An 18,929-nucleotide genomic window follows, 5' to 3' on the forward strand; every position below is an offset into this window, starting at 1 on the left:
GGCCCTAAATATTATACCAAGGGATGCCAAAAATTTAAATGCTGATTTACTTATAGAATAGAAGTCAGTTGTAATAAATAAGAGTAAAACGTTATTGAAATGTAAATGTATTAAAACCATCTCCAAAACCAAACCAAAGTAGTATTTCAAAAATACTTTATTAACATGTTTGTCATGTTTCAGACATTCAAAACATCCCACTCCTGTTTGTAAAGCAGCTTCAATCAACATTTTCTCAAATTTTGTTGTGACATTTAAGACAGAGCCACTGGCCAGATATTAGCCTACGCCCACTCCAAGTGGAAGAACATCTTGCTTTTGTTATTGTGGCAAGATGAATATTTGTAAGATGTAATACACAAACAATTTGATCTGGGCTCTTCCTGGGCAAGAGTGAATACAGCCTTTGCCCTGTACTTCTTTATTTTGGCTCTGAAGGACAGACACACGCTTAAACTGGCGTTTCATTCCCCATTATGTTTTTTTTATTCCAATTCTGTTTTACAGTTTTGTCACATTGGTGTAAAATCTCTTCAGCTTTACGGTTTTAGCTTAGGGCCAAAAGACATCACTGTTATTCTTAATCACCACCTTTGTCTACACTGTTTGGAAACATTTCTATCATCTTTAGGGGCTACTCAAGAGACACTGCTTTTTTGCCTGTTCACAACTCAAAGAATGTCCATACAGTGACTAAGGGCTCCTGTACACCACGCAATGATGTTTGAGCTGCTAATCTAGTTGTCAGCTACCTTTACACACAGACTAGGCTGATGTTATATAATATTAATATGGCTGTATATTGTGTGCATTCATCCGCAGTGAGTCCAGTACACAGTAATGTGAGATGACTGTATACTGGACCTCAAACAGTACAGGCAGGATGCAGGGCTCATCAGGGGGAAAGATGTAGTGACGTCTGCCAGAGCCGGTGTGAGCACGACTGCGCATATTGTGTCCAAGACAATAGACCACTGTCTGCAGTGCCAGTTTAAGCCATCGCCATGGAGAGAGACAGAGACCAAGGTGCAGTCCAAAGCCTCTCCATACAGTCACTCCTGCATTACTTTATGTAGGTTTCAGTGGATTAATGACGTGTGAACAGGCTCTAAATTTAGTCCTTTGTGTCAGAAGGGAAAGCTGTGGAAAACAGCACTCTGCTGACACAGCACTTGGTGAAATAGAACTTTTGGGGTCTAAAATAAATTGTCTGACAAAAAAAGATTATGAATCATGACTGAAGCTGATGTATAAAAGGAGACTAAGTGGTACACACAGGTTGAAGAGAAGCAGAGGAAAACAGCAAAAGTAAAGCTGTGTGCAGCTCATAGCTGTGAGAGAAAGTCCACAAAACCCTTCTCTGTAAACAAACATTACACTGTGGCCAATGCATGACATTTATAAAGTATATGCACATAAATACAAACATACATTCATATGTATAAAAGTAAAGTAAGCGGGTTGGTCCTTCAAACAAGCTTGTGTTCTGGTAGAGAAAAAACAGGAAAGAAGCAATAACTAGGTGTGAGCTGCAGAGGAGGCTGCTTTAAAAAAAAGAAAAAGAAAAAAAAAAGGCTGATTTGTTTTGCTTTTAAACAGGTGTGTCAGTCTTTCATATTTGCCAGTGGCATATCTGCGTCTGTGAAGTCCATGGAAGCCATTGATTTAAGGTTTCTCTAGGTTTGCTCTGTGTGTCGGGGAGGGGGTAGTCCTCCCTCAGGTGCTGAGTGGCCAACACACTCTGGCTGTTCACAGAATCTGGCAGCCACCCCTCTTCTTACGTTTGCGCACCTGCAGTGCCGCTCTGGTTGCCATCTCAAACACGTCCCGCACTCCGTCCTTGGTCTTGGCTGAACACTCCAGGTAGCCAAAGGCACTGATGCGGTTGGCCATGTCTCTGCCCTCTTCAGGCTTTACTGGTTCCTGGGTATCATATATAGAAAGCCAGTTAAAATTTCAGTGGTTGTGCGTGGACATTTATCTACTGAGTATGTTTCCTTTAACACCCCCCCCCAAAAAAACCCCCCAAAATACAAGACCTGTTTCATCTTGGCCAGCTCTCTGCGTGTGTGTTCATCATTCCTAAGGTCCTTCTTGTTGCCCACGAGGATGATTGGGACATTGGGACAAAAGTGCTTCACTTCAGGTGTCCATTTCTCAGGAATGTTCTCTAAAAGAATAAAGAAAAATTCCATATATAAAAATCAGAGCATTAGTTTTGTACCAGACCTTTTCCCTCCTATAAAGGACAGTCACTAGTTTCCCTTGTGACTGTGCACAAAAAAAAAAAAAAAAAATACCAAGAGGTCACTGACACAGTCTACAAAACAAGCAATTTTTCTCTGAACAGAGATTACATTTTGTGCTAGAGTAGGAATATCGTAAAGCATGGATGAGAAAATCAAAGACTGGCTGTAATGCTAAGTTACAACCCTTATTTTCGCTCTTCTAAAAGACATTTATAGTACTTCATGACTTTTGTTTTCTCTGTGGCCATGGCAATGTTAAAGGACTGACAACACAACAAAAATAAACACAAGCATCCCACACTACCGGTAGTTCCACATATTTAACCAAGCCCAGATACAGTGACGCTCTGCTAAGCTTTGCTTAACACCTAAGGACTATAAAAGAAGTACCCTGCTGAGATTTTGAGGAGATGCTGAGGTGGTAGTGGAAACTGCATTTAAAGGCTGCGCCCAAAACCTCGCTGAAGAAATATATCCAAGTTTCCTGCATTTCATCCATAGTAACTGCATGTTCCTGATGCGCTGTGAACCCTCTCCAGTCCGTGCATACCCTTGTCCATGTCTACCATAGCAATCAAAGTTACAAAGGTCTTCTGATGGCCAAACTTCATTCCTCAATTCATTGGAAGAACGATTGTAATCTTGTGTGTGCGTACATACTAATGCATCGTAATGCAGTTCAACCAGTCAAGTTATGACTTTTCCATGACAATGGAAGATGGAATTTCAACAGCAGGTTACGATACCAATAAAATATGTGGGAAAACCCTTTGTAAGAAAACTTAGCACCATGAACAGATAAAATCTGGAACATTTCCCTGCCAGGTGACCTTTGTTGTAAACTAATCTTACAAAAAATAATACAACACTGTCTCAGGAACTTTGAGACTTTGCTTGTTGATTTCAGAAAAACATCTTAACTAGGGCACAGCAATGAACTAAAACACACTTTCACCGCCGCCTTACCTAAACTGTCGGGACTGTCTATGGAGAAACACATGAGGATTACGTCTGTGTCAGGGTAGGAGAGAGGCCTCAATCTGTCATAGTCTTCCTGACCTGCTGTATCCCACAATGCCAACTCCACCTGAGAGAGAGGAAGACAAAGAACAAAACATATGAAGCAAGCAGCTCCAACACAGAGCATACACTTGCTAGCATTAAAATACAAAAACAGAGTATAGACAACAAAAGAAATCCCATTGGACAGAGGGAGGAAAATAACTGAGAACAACTCATTCCTCCACTACCGGGCCTAACTAGCAAGTCTGCAGAGGTGTAGGTGGTTCCCAGAGGATCTCAGCTGTTAATCAAGCTGTTAGAAGTCCCTCAGTGCCTCGCTTGCTCCAGATAAAAGAAAACCCTTGCAAAAATCATTTGCGAGAGGTCAGCATGAGCTGTAGCTCTAGTTACAATGCAACCACAAGGAACTACACAGGAATGTTTAGTACACAGTAGCCTAGAAATGTCACTTCATGAGGAAATTATGTTTTTTTTAAAGTAAAAACTAAACTGTCTGAGGACTAAACTGCATTCTTTATGCATTTTATCCTTCTGCTGATTTAATTTGCAGTATTTTTACTACTAATCACAGCTGGAGTACATCTTGATTGTACTCCAGAGTCTCAACAATTCTTCTGGGCTTTTCTTACATCTCACATGTTTCTTGTTGGCTCACAAGCTTCTTAACAAGATTGCCCAGACACAGCACTTATAGTCTACCACAGGAAGGGTATTTTCAATATTTAATGAGATATAACACGTAACCTGTTGTAAAATAAGCTATTTCAAACCAGGAAGAACCTCAGTCAGCTGCCTTTTGCTTCTTTTACCAGTAGATGTCTCTTAGGAGTCAGGTTCCCAAGAGAAATCTTTTTTTCTTAGTAACATTAACCATAACGTAATATAAGGTGTAAGTCAAACAGTGTTATAAAATATTTCCGGCATCAAATAAAGTTGTTACATTTTAAATTCTTTGTGCCACAGCTGAGAGATGTCCATTACATTCAACCTACTGAAGTAAAAACTGGCTGATCCCCAATTTTACAGCACAGGAAAAGGAACAGGAAACGGGACATTAGTCATGATGTATTAGGAGAGAGGTCCCGACCTTGCACAGGAAGGTGGCACTGATCCATTTCCTGTTGCTAGCTGGAGATCTGCGGCTTTATAACAATGAAATAGCACAAATATTCTCGCAGAGCAGGCACTTATTGCCATCAATCTTGATGGGATGTGGTCCACAATCAACAGGGTCAAAGACTGTCACATAAACCTGCCTGTTCCAAGAAATAGCTCAAATTTGCTCTTAGTTTCTGCACTTGTGTAAAAGAGGAACAACACTGCACTCATACTCCACAACAAGTAAAATGAACACCATTTAAAATATTATATAAGCAAAAGTACTTAAGTAGTAAGGGTAGGAGTAATACCTGTAATATAAAATGTCTCCTATTAATATTATCAATACATACACACCAGTGTAGTCAGTCTTTGCTTCTTTATTACAAAAAGTATATCCTTATACTTTCATTTTCTTCATTTAATAACTGAAGTTCACAGAGAACATTAGTACTCAAACCACAGGATAAACAATCTGCAAACTGTTTTGGACTCTTATTTGTCCTTCTTTTCAGAAATAACCTAACTACTGTTTAAATGGCACCATACGAGAAGCTTGGAGGGGAAATACTAAAAACTAACAAATGTCTTAAACAGTGACAAGGAGCTCAAATAGATGCTGATGTTTTGTAAGAATCACAAGCCAAATGGCTGAGAGCCACTGATTAAAAAAAAAAAAAAAAAGAAGCTTTTATTACCTTTCCAAACAAAAAATAAATGTCAAATGGAAACTCTAACCTCTTTTTAAGTGAAGTTATTACAAATACACAAATGTCAAACTATTACTTCTATTTCAATACTTTAAATTATTGATAGTCTTCACACCAAAAACGGATATTTCAAATACGACGTACCTGTTTGGTATCAACTTCAATGTCAGCGATGTAGTTCTCAAACACAGTGGGGACGTAGACCTCTGGGAACTGGTCCTTACTGAAGACAATAAGCAGGCAGGTTTTCCCACACGCACCATCCCCAACTATCACCAGTTTCTTTCTGATTGCAGCCATCTACAAAACATAACACAGTTTGATTAGTAAACAAGTTTGTGATGATTAGTGAACTGGGGAGAATCAAGTGCTTTCAAACAGGGGAGGGAAGTGAAAAACAGAGAAAGAAACTACAAATAGAAAGTGAGAAAGAAATGAAAAAGACCAATTTCTGTTTTAGAGCTACAGCCTCTTTTCTGGGCTGAGAGGGAAGGGATGAGGACAAGAGCCACAGACTTGGCAATTTTGTCTCACAAAATCACCAAACACAAAAGTAAAGGAGAACAGATGTGCAGGGATGTGATTTCAGATGGATTTATATAAAGAGTTGTAAAGAGTACAGTACAGTACAAAATACTGACGCCGCTTTGCCTGCATCGCCTGTGGTCTACACGCTGCTGTACACTCATGACCTCTGTGCAACAATCACATTTATAATGATCTTTAACATGTCACTTCTACATCCCTGTGGCCAAGTGATATACAGCTCTTACTGGTTTGGTCTGACACCTCTATACTGCACACATTTCTCTTCTCATCTCTTCTCTCGTATCCCTGAAAGGTATATATATTTGAGTGAAATGTGGCTAGTCAGAGACCAAGAGAGAGGGAGAGACAGAGAGCGAAAGCGATGGCCACACACACAAACACATACATACACACACACACACACACACACAGATCAATAGCCATCTCCCACGGGCTGACAATAATGGAGGGAAGGCAGCCGGAGATGAGACAACGTACTGGCTGCCTGCCAGGAGCTTCAGCTTCCACCAGCCTCAAACTACCTGGACCAAGATTAGGATCAAAACCTCTGCAATCACTCAATCTCACACACTCACTCGCTCACACAGTCACACACACACACATACACACACTATTTAAGTAATAACTGATGAAAGATGTAGTAATATGTCCCAATTATTTAAAGTAGTCACTTGAGATGATGAACCAGTAAAGAACTATCACCAGATCTCCTGATTGTTTCTGTTTTATGACCTGCAGCACTATTTTTTTGTATTTTTTTTTGCTGGTAAAAAATGAATGAATTCTACTTGCTCGACACCAAATATAATTTATAGTACCTGGTGAACACAGTCGGGTGTTTAGCTGTAAAGAGTCAGACATTTCCCTCAGGAGGCCAAACTAACACAAGAGAATGACCTTTGGACTTGGTGGAAGTTTTGTTAAATAACTGTTTTGCTACTTAAAAGGTGATAATATCTCTGGGCTTGTTTCCGTCACTCCCAAATGACCAAACAAGGGATAAGGCACACACAAGTAGAAATGAAAACCCGTGGTGATTAATAAGCAGAAATATACCTGAGAATGCAAGAAGTCTGAGCACACGTTTAAGCACTCATTAGCCTCTTTCAGACAGAAATGGTGGTCTGTGTGGCCAGGAAGGCCCCTCTTTATGTTGCCTTTGCTCATTCATACCAAACCAAACAAAAACAGCATAATGCCACTACAGTGCGTGCTTTCACATGGCATGCCAGCATCCCAGTATCAAAGGCATGACGCCCAAGTCTTTTCAGAAACAGGTCTGGTCACTTGGCAGCCATCTTGAAACGCCTCTGGGTTTTAAAAGCTTAACGACAAGTGTGTGTGTGTGTGTGTGTCTGGGAGAGTTAATTAATACTCTGCTGATTATGTCTGCAAATAACTTTCCGTGGAAGTTTTTTACTTTTACCGCCATCTTCCTGTTGCAGGATGTTTCCACAGACTTAAATGCCACACCTCTCATTATCTTCCACATAAGTGCCACCAGGAAAAAGGCCAGTGACTCATCATTACTAATCAAAAGACCTATCAAAAACTCCTATCATTGAAAACAGAATAATAAACACAAAAAAGTTATTTCCTTAAAAATGGTCTGTGGGTGGACCGCCATGTCATTGTGGACTCTAAACCTTCATAAAAGCTGAAGCTAATATTTTCTAATAGCTTCTGAAAGCCTACTTAAAATGAACCACTGACCCTGAAAGAGCCTTCATTTTAGTCCTCCATCATGTTGTGGGCCTCAGTCAATCACCTCCCCTCGTGGCAATAACAGCTACTAATTTTTACCACGAGAATAAAAAGACGATTGTTCCGTTTTCTTTTTTCTCCTACACATTAAATCAGGACAGTGTGTTGTCAGTTTGTCTCTTGAGAGAGCCACCTGTTCTCTCTGATAGCAGGCTGCTGCTCCCCCATACATCATACTGTCACTGCCAGAGGGAAGACACACAAACTCATCCAGAAACACATGCACACGTGACTTGGAGCTACAGCGCAGCCCCAGAAAGCTTCAGAAAATGGGGCTAGTCCTGCAGATTTTGTGCTGTGATAAAATAATGCGGCATATTGATGATTGTGGCACTCAGAGCAGGCTCCCCACTGTGACAGTGGCAGCAAATGGTGCTTAGTGGGGATAATGGCCCCTTTACTTTGCATTAATGTGTCTGTGTGTGCATACTGTGCCAGGACAAGGACAGGAGCAGGCACTACAAGGGCTTGTTCCCTAAATAAGAGTTACATATCGGGTGTGTTCCATTACCCTTAGATTGTGGATAGAAACAATTCACTTAAAACCCTCATACAATATTCATACCATACACTGTTATAAAATATTCACACATATAACATCTGCATTTTTTTCTCATGTATTATGCAAGATCAAAAGCAAATCAATGAACTAATACAACAGTAAGTAAATACTAATAACCAGATTGACCACAAGGGGAGTCTTCTCAGAGATAAGTAGTGAACTGAGGCTTCTTTCAGGAGGTAAGACAAGGAACTTTGATCAATTCATCACACCCTAAAAAGTTATTTATGTCATCCTTACGTATTTATATAAGCGCCAAGCATTGCCGCTGCTATTATCAATCATCTTTCTCGTTTATCTTTCAGATTCTTTTAAGTGACTTCCTGGTAAGACACAACATGAGAGCAACTGATGCAGGAGAGGAAGAAGTGAAGATTGTGGGACTTCACCACTTTTGTTATTTACCATCATTCTTCCTCACTGAGTTTCTTCCACTGGGTCATTTTCAATAAGCTTTACTGGAAACGGAGCAAACACAACCAGTAACGCCTCGTATGTTTCCTGAAGTCACAAAGCACTTTCCATTTTTGTATTACAGTAGTTAACACCGTCCAAGGCCTCTCCCTGCTCCTGTATGGGTTCCTCCCATAGTTATGCATGTTAGGTTAATTGGTGTACTGCTTGTAGCTTTGAAAGTACACGTGGCTGCATTTAAAACACTTAAAAAACTACAATGATATAAAACAACAACATTAACCTCATAAAAAGCAATTCCAAGAAATATCACCCTCAGTCACCTACAGTTTTATTGTAACACTCCATGTTATGCCTTGTTCAAAAGTCAGTAAGTGTGCCTTGGATGTGTCACATTTACAAGAATGGGATCCATGTGATGTTACAGTGGCCTTGCACCTCAAACAGAAACATCAACTGTTAAGCTTTGGGTCCAAGTAAACTTTACTGCCATATTTGAGAAAATTCCGCTCAAGGCGCTCTTCATACATCACGTTTACAAAAAATGTGACCAATGCATGTCGAAATGCACTTGTAGCAAGCTCTGTGTGGTACTAAGATCACTGCTGAACAAGCTAAACAGAGCCAAAGGCCAAGCTGAAGAAGAATGACAACATATCCTGAGTGATGAGCCATAGTGCACATGCAGCGACTGCCTAAGCACACGAGCTTCAAACGGGTCATATCAACGTGCGTGTTCACACGTGTCTTAGGATGAATGAGCCTGTCTTGCATAATATTTGCCCTGTGTGGAGTAGCAAAGGACAAAGTTCTCATTTCCCACACATGCAGCACAGATGCCGCTTCCTCCCTCATTTCTCCTCGCTGGCAGGTTGTGACTCATATCTGCAGGGGTAACACATTAGCCAGTCTTGTTCACTTCAGGTGGTGGGGGTTAAAAAAAAAAAAAAAAAAAAAAAACCCACAAAAATTGTCCGGAAACACCAGGAGAAGGACTAAGACTAAAAAGATAAATACATTAAAAAAACCTTCCTCTTCTTGAAGTATGGACTGACCTTTAATCACAAACTCAAGGCACTCAAACAACCCTACACATAGTACCCCATTTGATTTACTGTCATGTACAACAGAGGAGGGTGATTTAATGTTTTTATACTATTTTATTTGGCTAACGATCTCAATTATTTAATGAACTGCATAAATCTCATCAGTAAATCTATTACAACAATTTCCAAACTTTCCCACTCCAAATCAACAAAGCTAAATTATTTGTTGTGAAACAGTAAGGACAACACTAAATATAATGCAATGCAAAGTTGTAAGTTATTGAACTGATGGCAGCCAAAAAAATAACAAAGCAAACAAGTATTCTGAAAGACGGACGCAGCAGTGATATTTCTGATCACAGCTTTCAGTGTGAAAGCAAAAAACGTTTTAGAAGGAATTCAATTTAGCTCATCATCCTTCACCAAAAGATCGTAATCATCTTCTGACCAGCTCACCCCAAACCTTTAAACATCATGAAGGTCTCTACAGCTTCTCTTCCAATAAAACCTACCAGGCTTGGCTCAATGTCACTGTTTTGGGGGTTTTCCATTTGGTGGTAGTACCTGGGACCAGGTACTTTTTTTTTTAGTACCTACTTGGGTTCCAAGCGAGCTGAAAATGAGACATCAACAGACCGCATGCCACCGATTGGCCACTCCTTCACAAGATTCAAACCTGCCATTTTTGGAACCAGGCAAACACACAAACCAACACTGTGCTTCAATGATGAGGTGCAGACGTTTACCATGGGTTAGCAGACGGTATGCCATCACCTCGATGTCATCCATTGTTTGTTTTGTGTTGTATACAAATGACGTCACAGGATTTTTTGGGCCACGTTATTATAATGACTCCACACACATTGATGTGGTGCTCAACTGCAATGGAAGCAGACAGAGTACAGTAGAGTACAGCCGAGTAGGTGCAAGTGGAAAAGAGGCATAGATGGCACAGTGGATTTCAATTTCCTTCTCTTGATGTCTCGAGCGTGGCAGCTGCTGTGTAACACCCTGCTGTGCTCTGTTGAAAAGCACAGCGCTGTGAGTGGGTGAAGCAACTGTGAAGCTGCATTTTGAATTTTGTTAACAGGCAGCTGTTTTGCGTAATTGGTACTGCGGAGTTCAGCACCATCAGAGCTGATATGGGTTAAAAAAAGCTTTTGTTTCCAGAAGAACTATTTGAACATTAATATTTTATTCTTACCACAACAAAACATTTCTGTGTTCTACAAAACACAGTACAAAAATCATCATAAACCACTTTAATGTCCATATAATGCTCATCACCTGTGTATATTATGCAGCTTCTGATTCATTTGAGCAAATTCATTCACTCTGCCAATGCAGCCAGGGTGCCAAAAAAATAACGTAGGGCTTTAACTTTACTAGATAATGATTAGGGCTGGATGACATTTTTCTAACAATGGATTTTTGAAAAAGTCTAAGACAATATCATTTATATTGACATAGACTGATGCTGTTACATAAAGGTTTCTTTTGTAAAACTGCGGCAGTGTTTGCATCTCTACTTCAATAAACTCTTCGACTTATGCAACCCCACCCCCACTCTCCATCCTCGTCATCTACTGGGCATCTCTAGAGGAGATGCCCAGTGTGGGCGCAACAAAAAAATAATATCTCCAAGTTTGAAGATGTATGTTAACTTAATGATACAACAGCAAGTTCGTATAGACAACATACTGAGGAAAAAGCCACCCAGAGACAGCAATTCTGTTTCTTATAAGTGTTATATTTCAGGCTTAGTTAGGTCTGAAGTTTAGAGATGTGGGCTGCACATTTTAAGCTATACCGCAGTTAGCTTGACAGTTAAACTTTTTAACATAAAATATATCAATCGCATTTAATGTGTCACCAACACCTCAAGCAGAGGACGTGAGGAATGCACACGTTTACCTCCCCTGCAGAAACATGCCACAGGCATCATCATGCCTTATACATTCCTGTTAGTCATGTCACCTGCCGGATGTCTTCCAAAATACTAGCTCACCACTCAGACTGAAGACCCAAGAGTACACAGGCCCACACAGGCAATCAAACACTGGGGTGATTCAGGACAAATCTGTGAATATGACTGAAGATCTGTACAAACAATCCCACTTTCCATCATGTCTGACATAGAAGCACAGGAAAAGGGCAGAAACATACTTGTTCTAAGTGCAAACAGAAAAATTTAAACTATGTGAATGTCTGAGCTTCCTGTTGTTCAGAGGTGAGGGAGAGGATACTCAATTTCTCATCTTCACTTAAAGAGACTACCAGCAGGATCTGACCAAAGGCAGGAAAAAAAATATAGAATTAGTTGATCATAAAATCATCATTTTACTTCTCAGCAAGTCCTCCATGTGACCAGATTCATCTCCCATATTTTCCTTTTCCCTGGAAAGCAACACAGCACACCCCTGTTAACTGTAAACTGACTGTACACTTCCAGGTGATGTATGAACAAACAGCTGTTAAAGAAACATATTAACTGGGTAGTAGCAGTTCACATTCTGACACAGTGGTTGGCCAAAGCTGCAAAGTGCATTCCATGTGATGATTAATGTCGGGTCACTAAGCGCTCACACACAGCCCTGTCTGACTGTGTAAAAATGTGGGAGGACATAAGCCATGAGGAATCTCTCACCTACTTTCAACACCCCTCACCCTTTTCTTCTAAACACACAACATCCCTCTACCACCAGCATCTCTAACTTTCTTTCTGCCCAAAAACAAACAAACACATTTTCTAGGATCATTGATGTTTTTCAAGTCAATCTGAGGATTACTTTCTTGATTAATTGATTGATTAATTCATTGTGTGATGTCTGAAATGTAAACATGAAATTAATGTGAACTGAAGTAAAAAATGACAGAGACAGCGAGAAACTTTGTGCTGCCACTGTGAAGACAAAACTAAGCTTCAGCGCAAAGGCAATCGGGGACTATCCGTCTACCTGCAGGGAGTGTATGCCATCGATGGAGGCAGTGTACAAAGTATGTGGTACAACCAGTCTGTGGGCTACTCCTGTTTATGCTGCCATTGGATTGTCAACTAGCTGTGGAGAAGAGTGACGTTATAACATTACAAAGAGTGTTAAAAACAATCAAAAGTGTCTGCTGCAGCCACTGTGTACATTTTTTCAAGCTGTATTGTTATGATTATTATTATTAACTTTTTTTTTTTTTTTTTACATTTTTTTAATATATTTTTAATCTTTAATAGGGTTTTTGTGCTTCTCCCATTCCTGGTGAAGTTGCATAGTCATCCACGACCAGTGCAGTTGGGATTTTGGAGGACTGCATGGCAGCACGTTTGCAATGAGTACAAACCTCTTTCTGTACACTGTCTTTGTGGAAACCCATATGCAAACAAAATTTCTGGGATTATAAATCACACATTAAGGAAAGGTTCAAAGAGGATTCGAAGCACATCACAAAACTACAGCTACATTCCAAAACCAAAATAATTAAGTCAATTAACCTGTTCTCATAAAAAACAACTCAAAAATGAAAATGAAAGTTGATTAATTACCAATCCCTAAGTGGGGCCATGCATAATGCTGATTAGTATTTTTCTTAAATTTCCTTAAACAATTGTCATTAAAAAACATTTACATTATTTTTTGCCAATCAACTAATCTATCAATCAAATGTGACATACTGATTATAAACCAAAGCACTAACAAACAAAGTCTAAATTATTGGTAGTCTAAATACAGCTGATATTTTGAACTGCGTCTTGAAAGAACAAGCACTTTCAGTATTACAACTGGCAATTTCAGATTGGATATTTTCTTTTTTCATTAATCTGCTTTGATAACTTCCTTTGTTAAAACAAACCCACCTGTAATACCCAACATTCACATTCACTGTTTTTAAAGCCACTTCAAAAAACCAAGCACCTAGCCATGCATTTTGAAAGAACAGATCATTGTAATGAGCTCACTAACTTTGAGTGGTGTACTATAACAGGATGCCACTGTTTCAACAACTCAGTTTGTGAAAATTCTTCCCACCTAGATATTCCATGATCGACTGTGAGTGGTTTTATTGCGAAGTGGAAGTGTTAAGGAACAACAGCAACTCAGCCGTGACGTGGCAGACCATCTAAACCTTCTCAACATCAGCACAAAAACATGTGCCAGAAGCTTTATGGCACGGGTTTCCAGGATGAGTACCTCATCTTGGTAAAAGGTGAAGGCAGCCCCAGTACTTTTATACCTCGAGTCCATGTAGTTTCTCAGTCATCCAGGTCATGATAGTAAGAGCTAGGAAAGAAAGTGACTGGACTTCTTTAAGTTTTGTAAAGACATTTTCCCATCTCAGTTCTGAACTGAAGAAGCATCTTGTATTAGAGGTAAAATGTCTTCATGTTGAGTCACTTTCCTTCCAAGCTACTTAGACTTTTATCTCTTTTATATCCTAATATACTGGTCAGCTACATATCTTTTTTTTTTTTCCATGGAAAAAAAGGAGAAGCTTTTTTTTCTCCCTTGAATTTCAGTTAGAGAAATTCCAACAAGGACGTTAAAGCCAAGCTAACATTTTCAAGGTTGAATCAAACTTAAGAGCAGAAGTGATTGCTCAAGATCCAGGCCAGGGAAGGAGCTAAAGTCAGAGAACCTAGCTGGAGCCCAAAATAGGACAGAGCCATTGAGACTCACCCAACCCAATTTATCACAGTGCACACAAGTTGGCTGAGAGCAAAGGACGAAAGAGAGAAATATCACACAGAATCATCCCTTCACCCGCCTCTTGGTTGCAGTACAAACAAAAGTCAAAAAGCAGGAGGGAGGGAGGAAAGGAAAGCGAAGCACTGTGGTCAAAACTAGAACACGAGTTGCTGCAACAGCAAACGATATGGAGAAACTTAAAAGCATTAAAGTACAGTAACGAGGCCTTTGATTAATATTCCATGAGTATAAAATAAACAAATCTTTGAATTAGTCATCGGCTGTCTTGGGAAAATAGCTAATCAGGACTTGGACAGGAATGAGGAATGCATTTCTGCTTTCCAAGATTATAAAGTGTGCATATGCACAGACACGCACCACCTCAGCTCGGCGTGGTGAAGGAACCGACTTGATTGCACCCTGTTCCTAACTCTGTTTGCTCTTTTAGCTCCTCTCTTCTACCCATCCTCCTCCAGGCTCTTGTTCTCAATCAGCCCTCATCTCATCCCGTCCCTCGCGCTCTCCCTCTCTCTGTGTTGCAGTGTGATGTCACCATCAGGGAGCTAATGTTGCATATCCTTAGGGCGCCGCATCCCTGCTTCTTTCTGATTCACACACACAGCACAAATGAAATCTGAAAACGAAAGCTGACACACATGTGCACAGCCTCTATGGAGTCAATCCTCCAACTGTGTCTCTCATCTGTCCTGTCAGCCTGTGAAGCTGTGTGAGAAGCGAGTGCATTTTATCAAATCTAGCACTGAATCTGAATCCTTTGAAATAGTTCATCAAATCTTATTAGGTTTAGCCATCAACAGTTGGAAGTAATTGAAGGCGAAAAGAACTACAAACCAACTAAAAAGCCATGATCTTAAGAATAATCAAAAACATTTTTTTTTTTTTTACACTGTCTGAAAAGATGCATCCAGTTAATAGCTGCAGTCCAATTAGGCTAAAAACTGAAGCGCCAATTCCACAACTATTAGGATTGAAAGAATATAAAGTGAGGGTTGCAAAAAACTATTATGTTCATTATTGATTTTCAAGATTAGTCCATAATTTTTTTGCCAATGCAGTGTAAAGAGGACTTCTTTAAAATGGCTTTTTTAATGCAGTAAGTACTACATAAGACGGGGGGTGGGGGGGAACCCAGCAGAAATCATAACTGATAACTGGTGACACCAACTGCAAGCATTTACCAAAGAGCAGCCAAACTTTCTGCTGGAGCAAATACAGTGTCAATCCAAGCAATTTCCCAAAGGGAATCTTAACTCAACATGGAACAGGCTACAAGAGTCTGAGAGAGTAGTACTTCTGAAGTCTGTCAGAAAAAAAAAAAATGTTTACATTACCCTTTTAAGGCTTCCTGAAACCTCAAACCCCAAGATTCAAACAGGAAACACTCCCAGACTTTTTTTTCCTCTTTTTTTTGTCTGCATGCTGCCCGTGTGTGGTACACCCCACATCCAACGGATGCAATGTTCCATGCAGCCATGCTTGTCGATTGCAGACAAATGACTAGAAAACTGAAAAACATATGTGCCTAAAGGGATTGTTTTTCATCAGTGTGTAAAACAAGCTCCAGTTTGATCAGTTTCCAGAAAGACTGGCTTTCTTGGAAATCGCTACTAATGGAAGGCTGTCCATTCTAATACTTTGAAGAACTAAGCACATCAGCTGATAAGCACCTATAGTTTTAACCTTCTAACTCCCCATAGAAAGGAAAAGAGATCAAATCTCAGCACTCAAATCTAAACAAACTCTCCCGTTTTTTTAGCACCAACTTCCTAAATCTTTGCGTTTTACGTTTTTATTGAGTGCTAGTAGTGTGCTTCCTAAAGGTTAGGTGGCCACAATCAATCGTTGAAAAGTAAAAATACAGCAGAGCAGGTCAGTCAAATGCCAAGAGGAACAAAAAGAGGTGCAAACACCAGGGTGAAAGGACCTCTGGCTATAAAGGCATACATGCAGCTTTTGATCCACATTAGTCTTTCATGAAAGCTTTCATGACCTACAAAGCTATTCAGCTGTCTGTCTGGCCTCAATACTGGAAAAAGAACACAAAAGGTCACATACTAAAAAAATAAAATAATAAATGGATCTTTGGCAGTTCAATCAGTTGGAGACAATGTCTTACTTTTATAGGAAATATGGAGGATTTTGTTTATTTTGTAAGTATTTTAGGACAACTTAAATCCTATATATAGAACAAGGCCTGTTCCAGTAATAGTTAAAGCCTAATGAACGTGTAGTTGTCTATTTTTTTTTAACACCCTCTCAAGTCGAGCTTTTCTGCCGTAAAACAAACTGATGAGCGAATGGAGTAAATGTGAAACTTTCTCATTGGCTAATGATTCGCGACTAATCCTCACTTGCGACTCTAATAATGACCATATTATCCAACTTATTTTTTTTTTATTCAGTATAAACTGAAACTAGCAACCAAGACCTTAAAGACAAAAGAAAAGTGTTAACTGAGGTCATATGTGAAGGGAGCTGAGGGCTTATTTCCCATAGATGTCTCTACAACCGAAAGTCTCTCTGCAACCAGAAGAGTCGCCCCCTGCTCACTATGACAACCCCCCCAAAAAAGACAGTTCAAGGGACTTCTCAAACCCAGAAGCTATATCCCTCTTTTACACTGTCTATGCTTCTGATTAATAAGTGGATTGAGTAACCAGTCGATCGACAGAAAATTAATTAGCAGCTAAGTTTGATTTATCATCCTCATTCAAGCAAAAACAACAAGCATCAACATGGCTCTTTGCATGCAACATTTTACAGACCAAACGATTAATCAAGAAAATAACTCTCAGCTTAATCAGTAATGAAAATACCGCTAAGGATGCCTTTACTGCCTTTGCCTTTGTAGCTGGTTATTATATTTACACTACTTAAACTCTTTGTGGAATCTTTGCTGTGATTAATGATGCAATACAAACAGTAAGAAATATGTGTAATCTGGGTTATCATGTTTATCCAGCGAATTATCGGAAAACCTTGCAAAGCATTAATTAATGCCATGTTTTAACTTCATAATATCTGTATGGATTCCTGTGTGTGTGTACTCTTTCCTGTGTGCATTCAATAGTATATCCACTCCATCGTCTACAACAATATCCCTACTTTTTCAGCCCTAACCCTGTGGATTACATCTCGTCACACAGCCACATCCTTTAATACATACCTCAGATCGGGGATTTCCTTTGCATTTCCCTGCACTGCACTGATTTTGTTTTGCTTGTTACACTGGGCAACACTTTCACTTCTGTCCACTACCTGCTGGGTCAGCAGTTCTGCTAAAAAAAAATGCATATATATTACATCATTCTCCCACAAAAATATTTTCATGTTGCAATCACACACGCGCGCGCAGTGGACAAACCGAGAAGACCCGTTTTCGAGGACTCTTTACGTGCAACATCCCGAGTGTGCGCGTCAGCCTCGAAAGATGGGAGCAGCTGAGTTGAAGCATAGCAGAGTTTTGCAGGTCTGACTCTGGCGCAGTCCCAAATACCGGCAGTGCAGTTTTGTTATGGTGAACATGCCAAGACAAGGGAACAAGTCGCTGTTGAGATGTGAGGGTCTGCGCTACAGAAGCCGAGCAGCACAACAAGGGTGTGGTGACTACCAGAGAGGAATTTCCTCGGGACAGACGAATGTATTCTTTTGGGGGTTTTTTTAACATTTTTTTTTTTTGTTCAGGTGAAAAGGACAGACTTCTGTCACCAAATAATAATAATTACATTTTTTTAAAAGCCACACAGTCGGTATCATGTATTCGAATAATTAAGCTTTCCGAGTATTCCTGCCTAAAAGAAATAAAGAAAAAACAAAAACAAAAAAACATTTTGTTCCAGCTTACTGGCCAAACAGGTTCTCAAACAGAAAGAAGTTTTTCATAGCAATTAAAGACTGGCTCTACGGCTCCACAGTTAAAGTCCATTTAGTTAAATTGCGCAAGGAAGTATCGAGTGGGTAGATAGGCAACAACAATATCTTCCCTAGGATATGGTTGGAGAAAAACAAACAGGTGTGTCCTCCGTGTGTCCTTTTCCTTTGCCCCATTTTAAACATAATAATAATAATAATAATAATAACAACAACAATAATAAACGAATAATAATAACCTCAAAGACTGCTGGAAAACTTCTAAACAAGTAACAGGTTTCAACTCACCGAGGTGCTGCTGGAATCTTAAATGACTAAGGTTAGCTATCCACTCGAAGCGGTGCTGCTTAACTACTTTTCCTTTTAGTCTCAAGCGCTTTATTCACTCTAGACGGCTCTCGGAGCTCCAGGCGAATAAGCGTAAGTATAGAAGCATTTATTTCCTTACCTCTCTCTCAGAAGTGTCCTCTCAAAGTAGCGAAGAGCTCCGTGTTTCCCCTCCTGTGGTCGCCCTTTTTCCAGAGGAGCCGTAATCAGAGTGAACGGCCGAGAAGCAGCCTACAGATAACTGACTAGACCCTCCCTCTCAGGTGCATTCAAAGACCGCTCGGAGACTCAAAGTTCTTCGTTTCTTAACTGAGGTTTGGTTTCAGGTTCGGGAGTGTTTCGACTACCTGCTATTTTCTCAACAAGCTTGTTTTCGCCACTTGAAAAACAAAAGCAAACTATAACTATCATAATTATGTATAATTATCACAAATTTGTCACAAAATTGACTGTCTAACTCAAGGTTCTGAGAAAATAAGACGAATGGGAAGAGCAAATTGAAATTTTGAGTTATTAGGTAGAAACTTTGAATTAATGACTCGAAATTTTGACTTATGGGTGGCAAAACAAACAAACACACAAACAAACAAACAAACGAACAGGAAAAGCTTCTGGTGGAA

General features: G+C 39.8%; 1 protein-coding gene across 3 annotated transcripts; it reads right to left on the minus strand.

Annotated features, from left to right (window-relative positions):
- Window positions 1-279: 279 nt before the first annotated feature.
- LOC100693083 (rho-related GTP-binding protein RhoA-D) lies at window positions 280-18,585 on the minus strand. 3 transcript variants are annotated; one of them, XM_005478028.4, is made up of 6 exons: window positions 18,431-18,579; window positions 17,279-17,390; window positions 5,225-5,380; window positions 3,216-3,336; window positions 2,040-2,170; window positions 280-1,923 (listed from the first exon to the last, which is right to left on the minus strand). In XM_005478028.4, the coding sequence occupies exons 3-6, from the start codon at window positions 5,378-5,380 to the stop codon at window positions 1,750-1,752; spliced, it is 582 nt and encodes a 193-aa protein (XP_005478085.1). In that variant the 5' UTR covers window positions 17,279-17,390; window positions 18,431-18,579; the 3' UTR covers window positions 280-1,749. The 3 variants fall into 3 exon arrangements, with proteins under 3 accessions (XP_005478085.1, XP_005478086.1, XP_003448242.1); XM_005478029.4 differs by having other exon boundaries at window positions 17,279-17,387; window positions 18,431-18,573; XM_003448194.5 differs by lacking the exon at window positions 17,279-17,390 and having other exon boundaries at window positions 18,431-18,585.
- Between the last annotated feature and the right edge of the window lie 344 nt (window positions 18,586-18,929).

The sequence above is a fragment of the Oreochromis niloticus genome, linkage group LG20, assembly GCF_001858045.2.
Source record: "Oreochromis niloticus isolate F11D_XX linkage group LG20, O_niloticus_UMD_NMBU, whole genome shotgun sequence".
Classification (NCBI taxonomy): Eukaryota; Metazoa; Chordata; class Actinopteri; order Cichliformes; family Cichlidae; genus Oreochromis; species Oreochromis niloticus.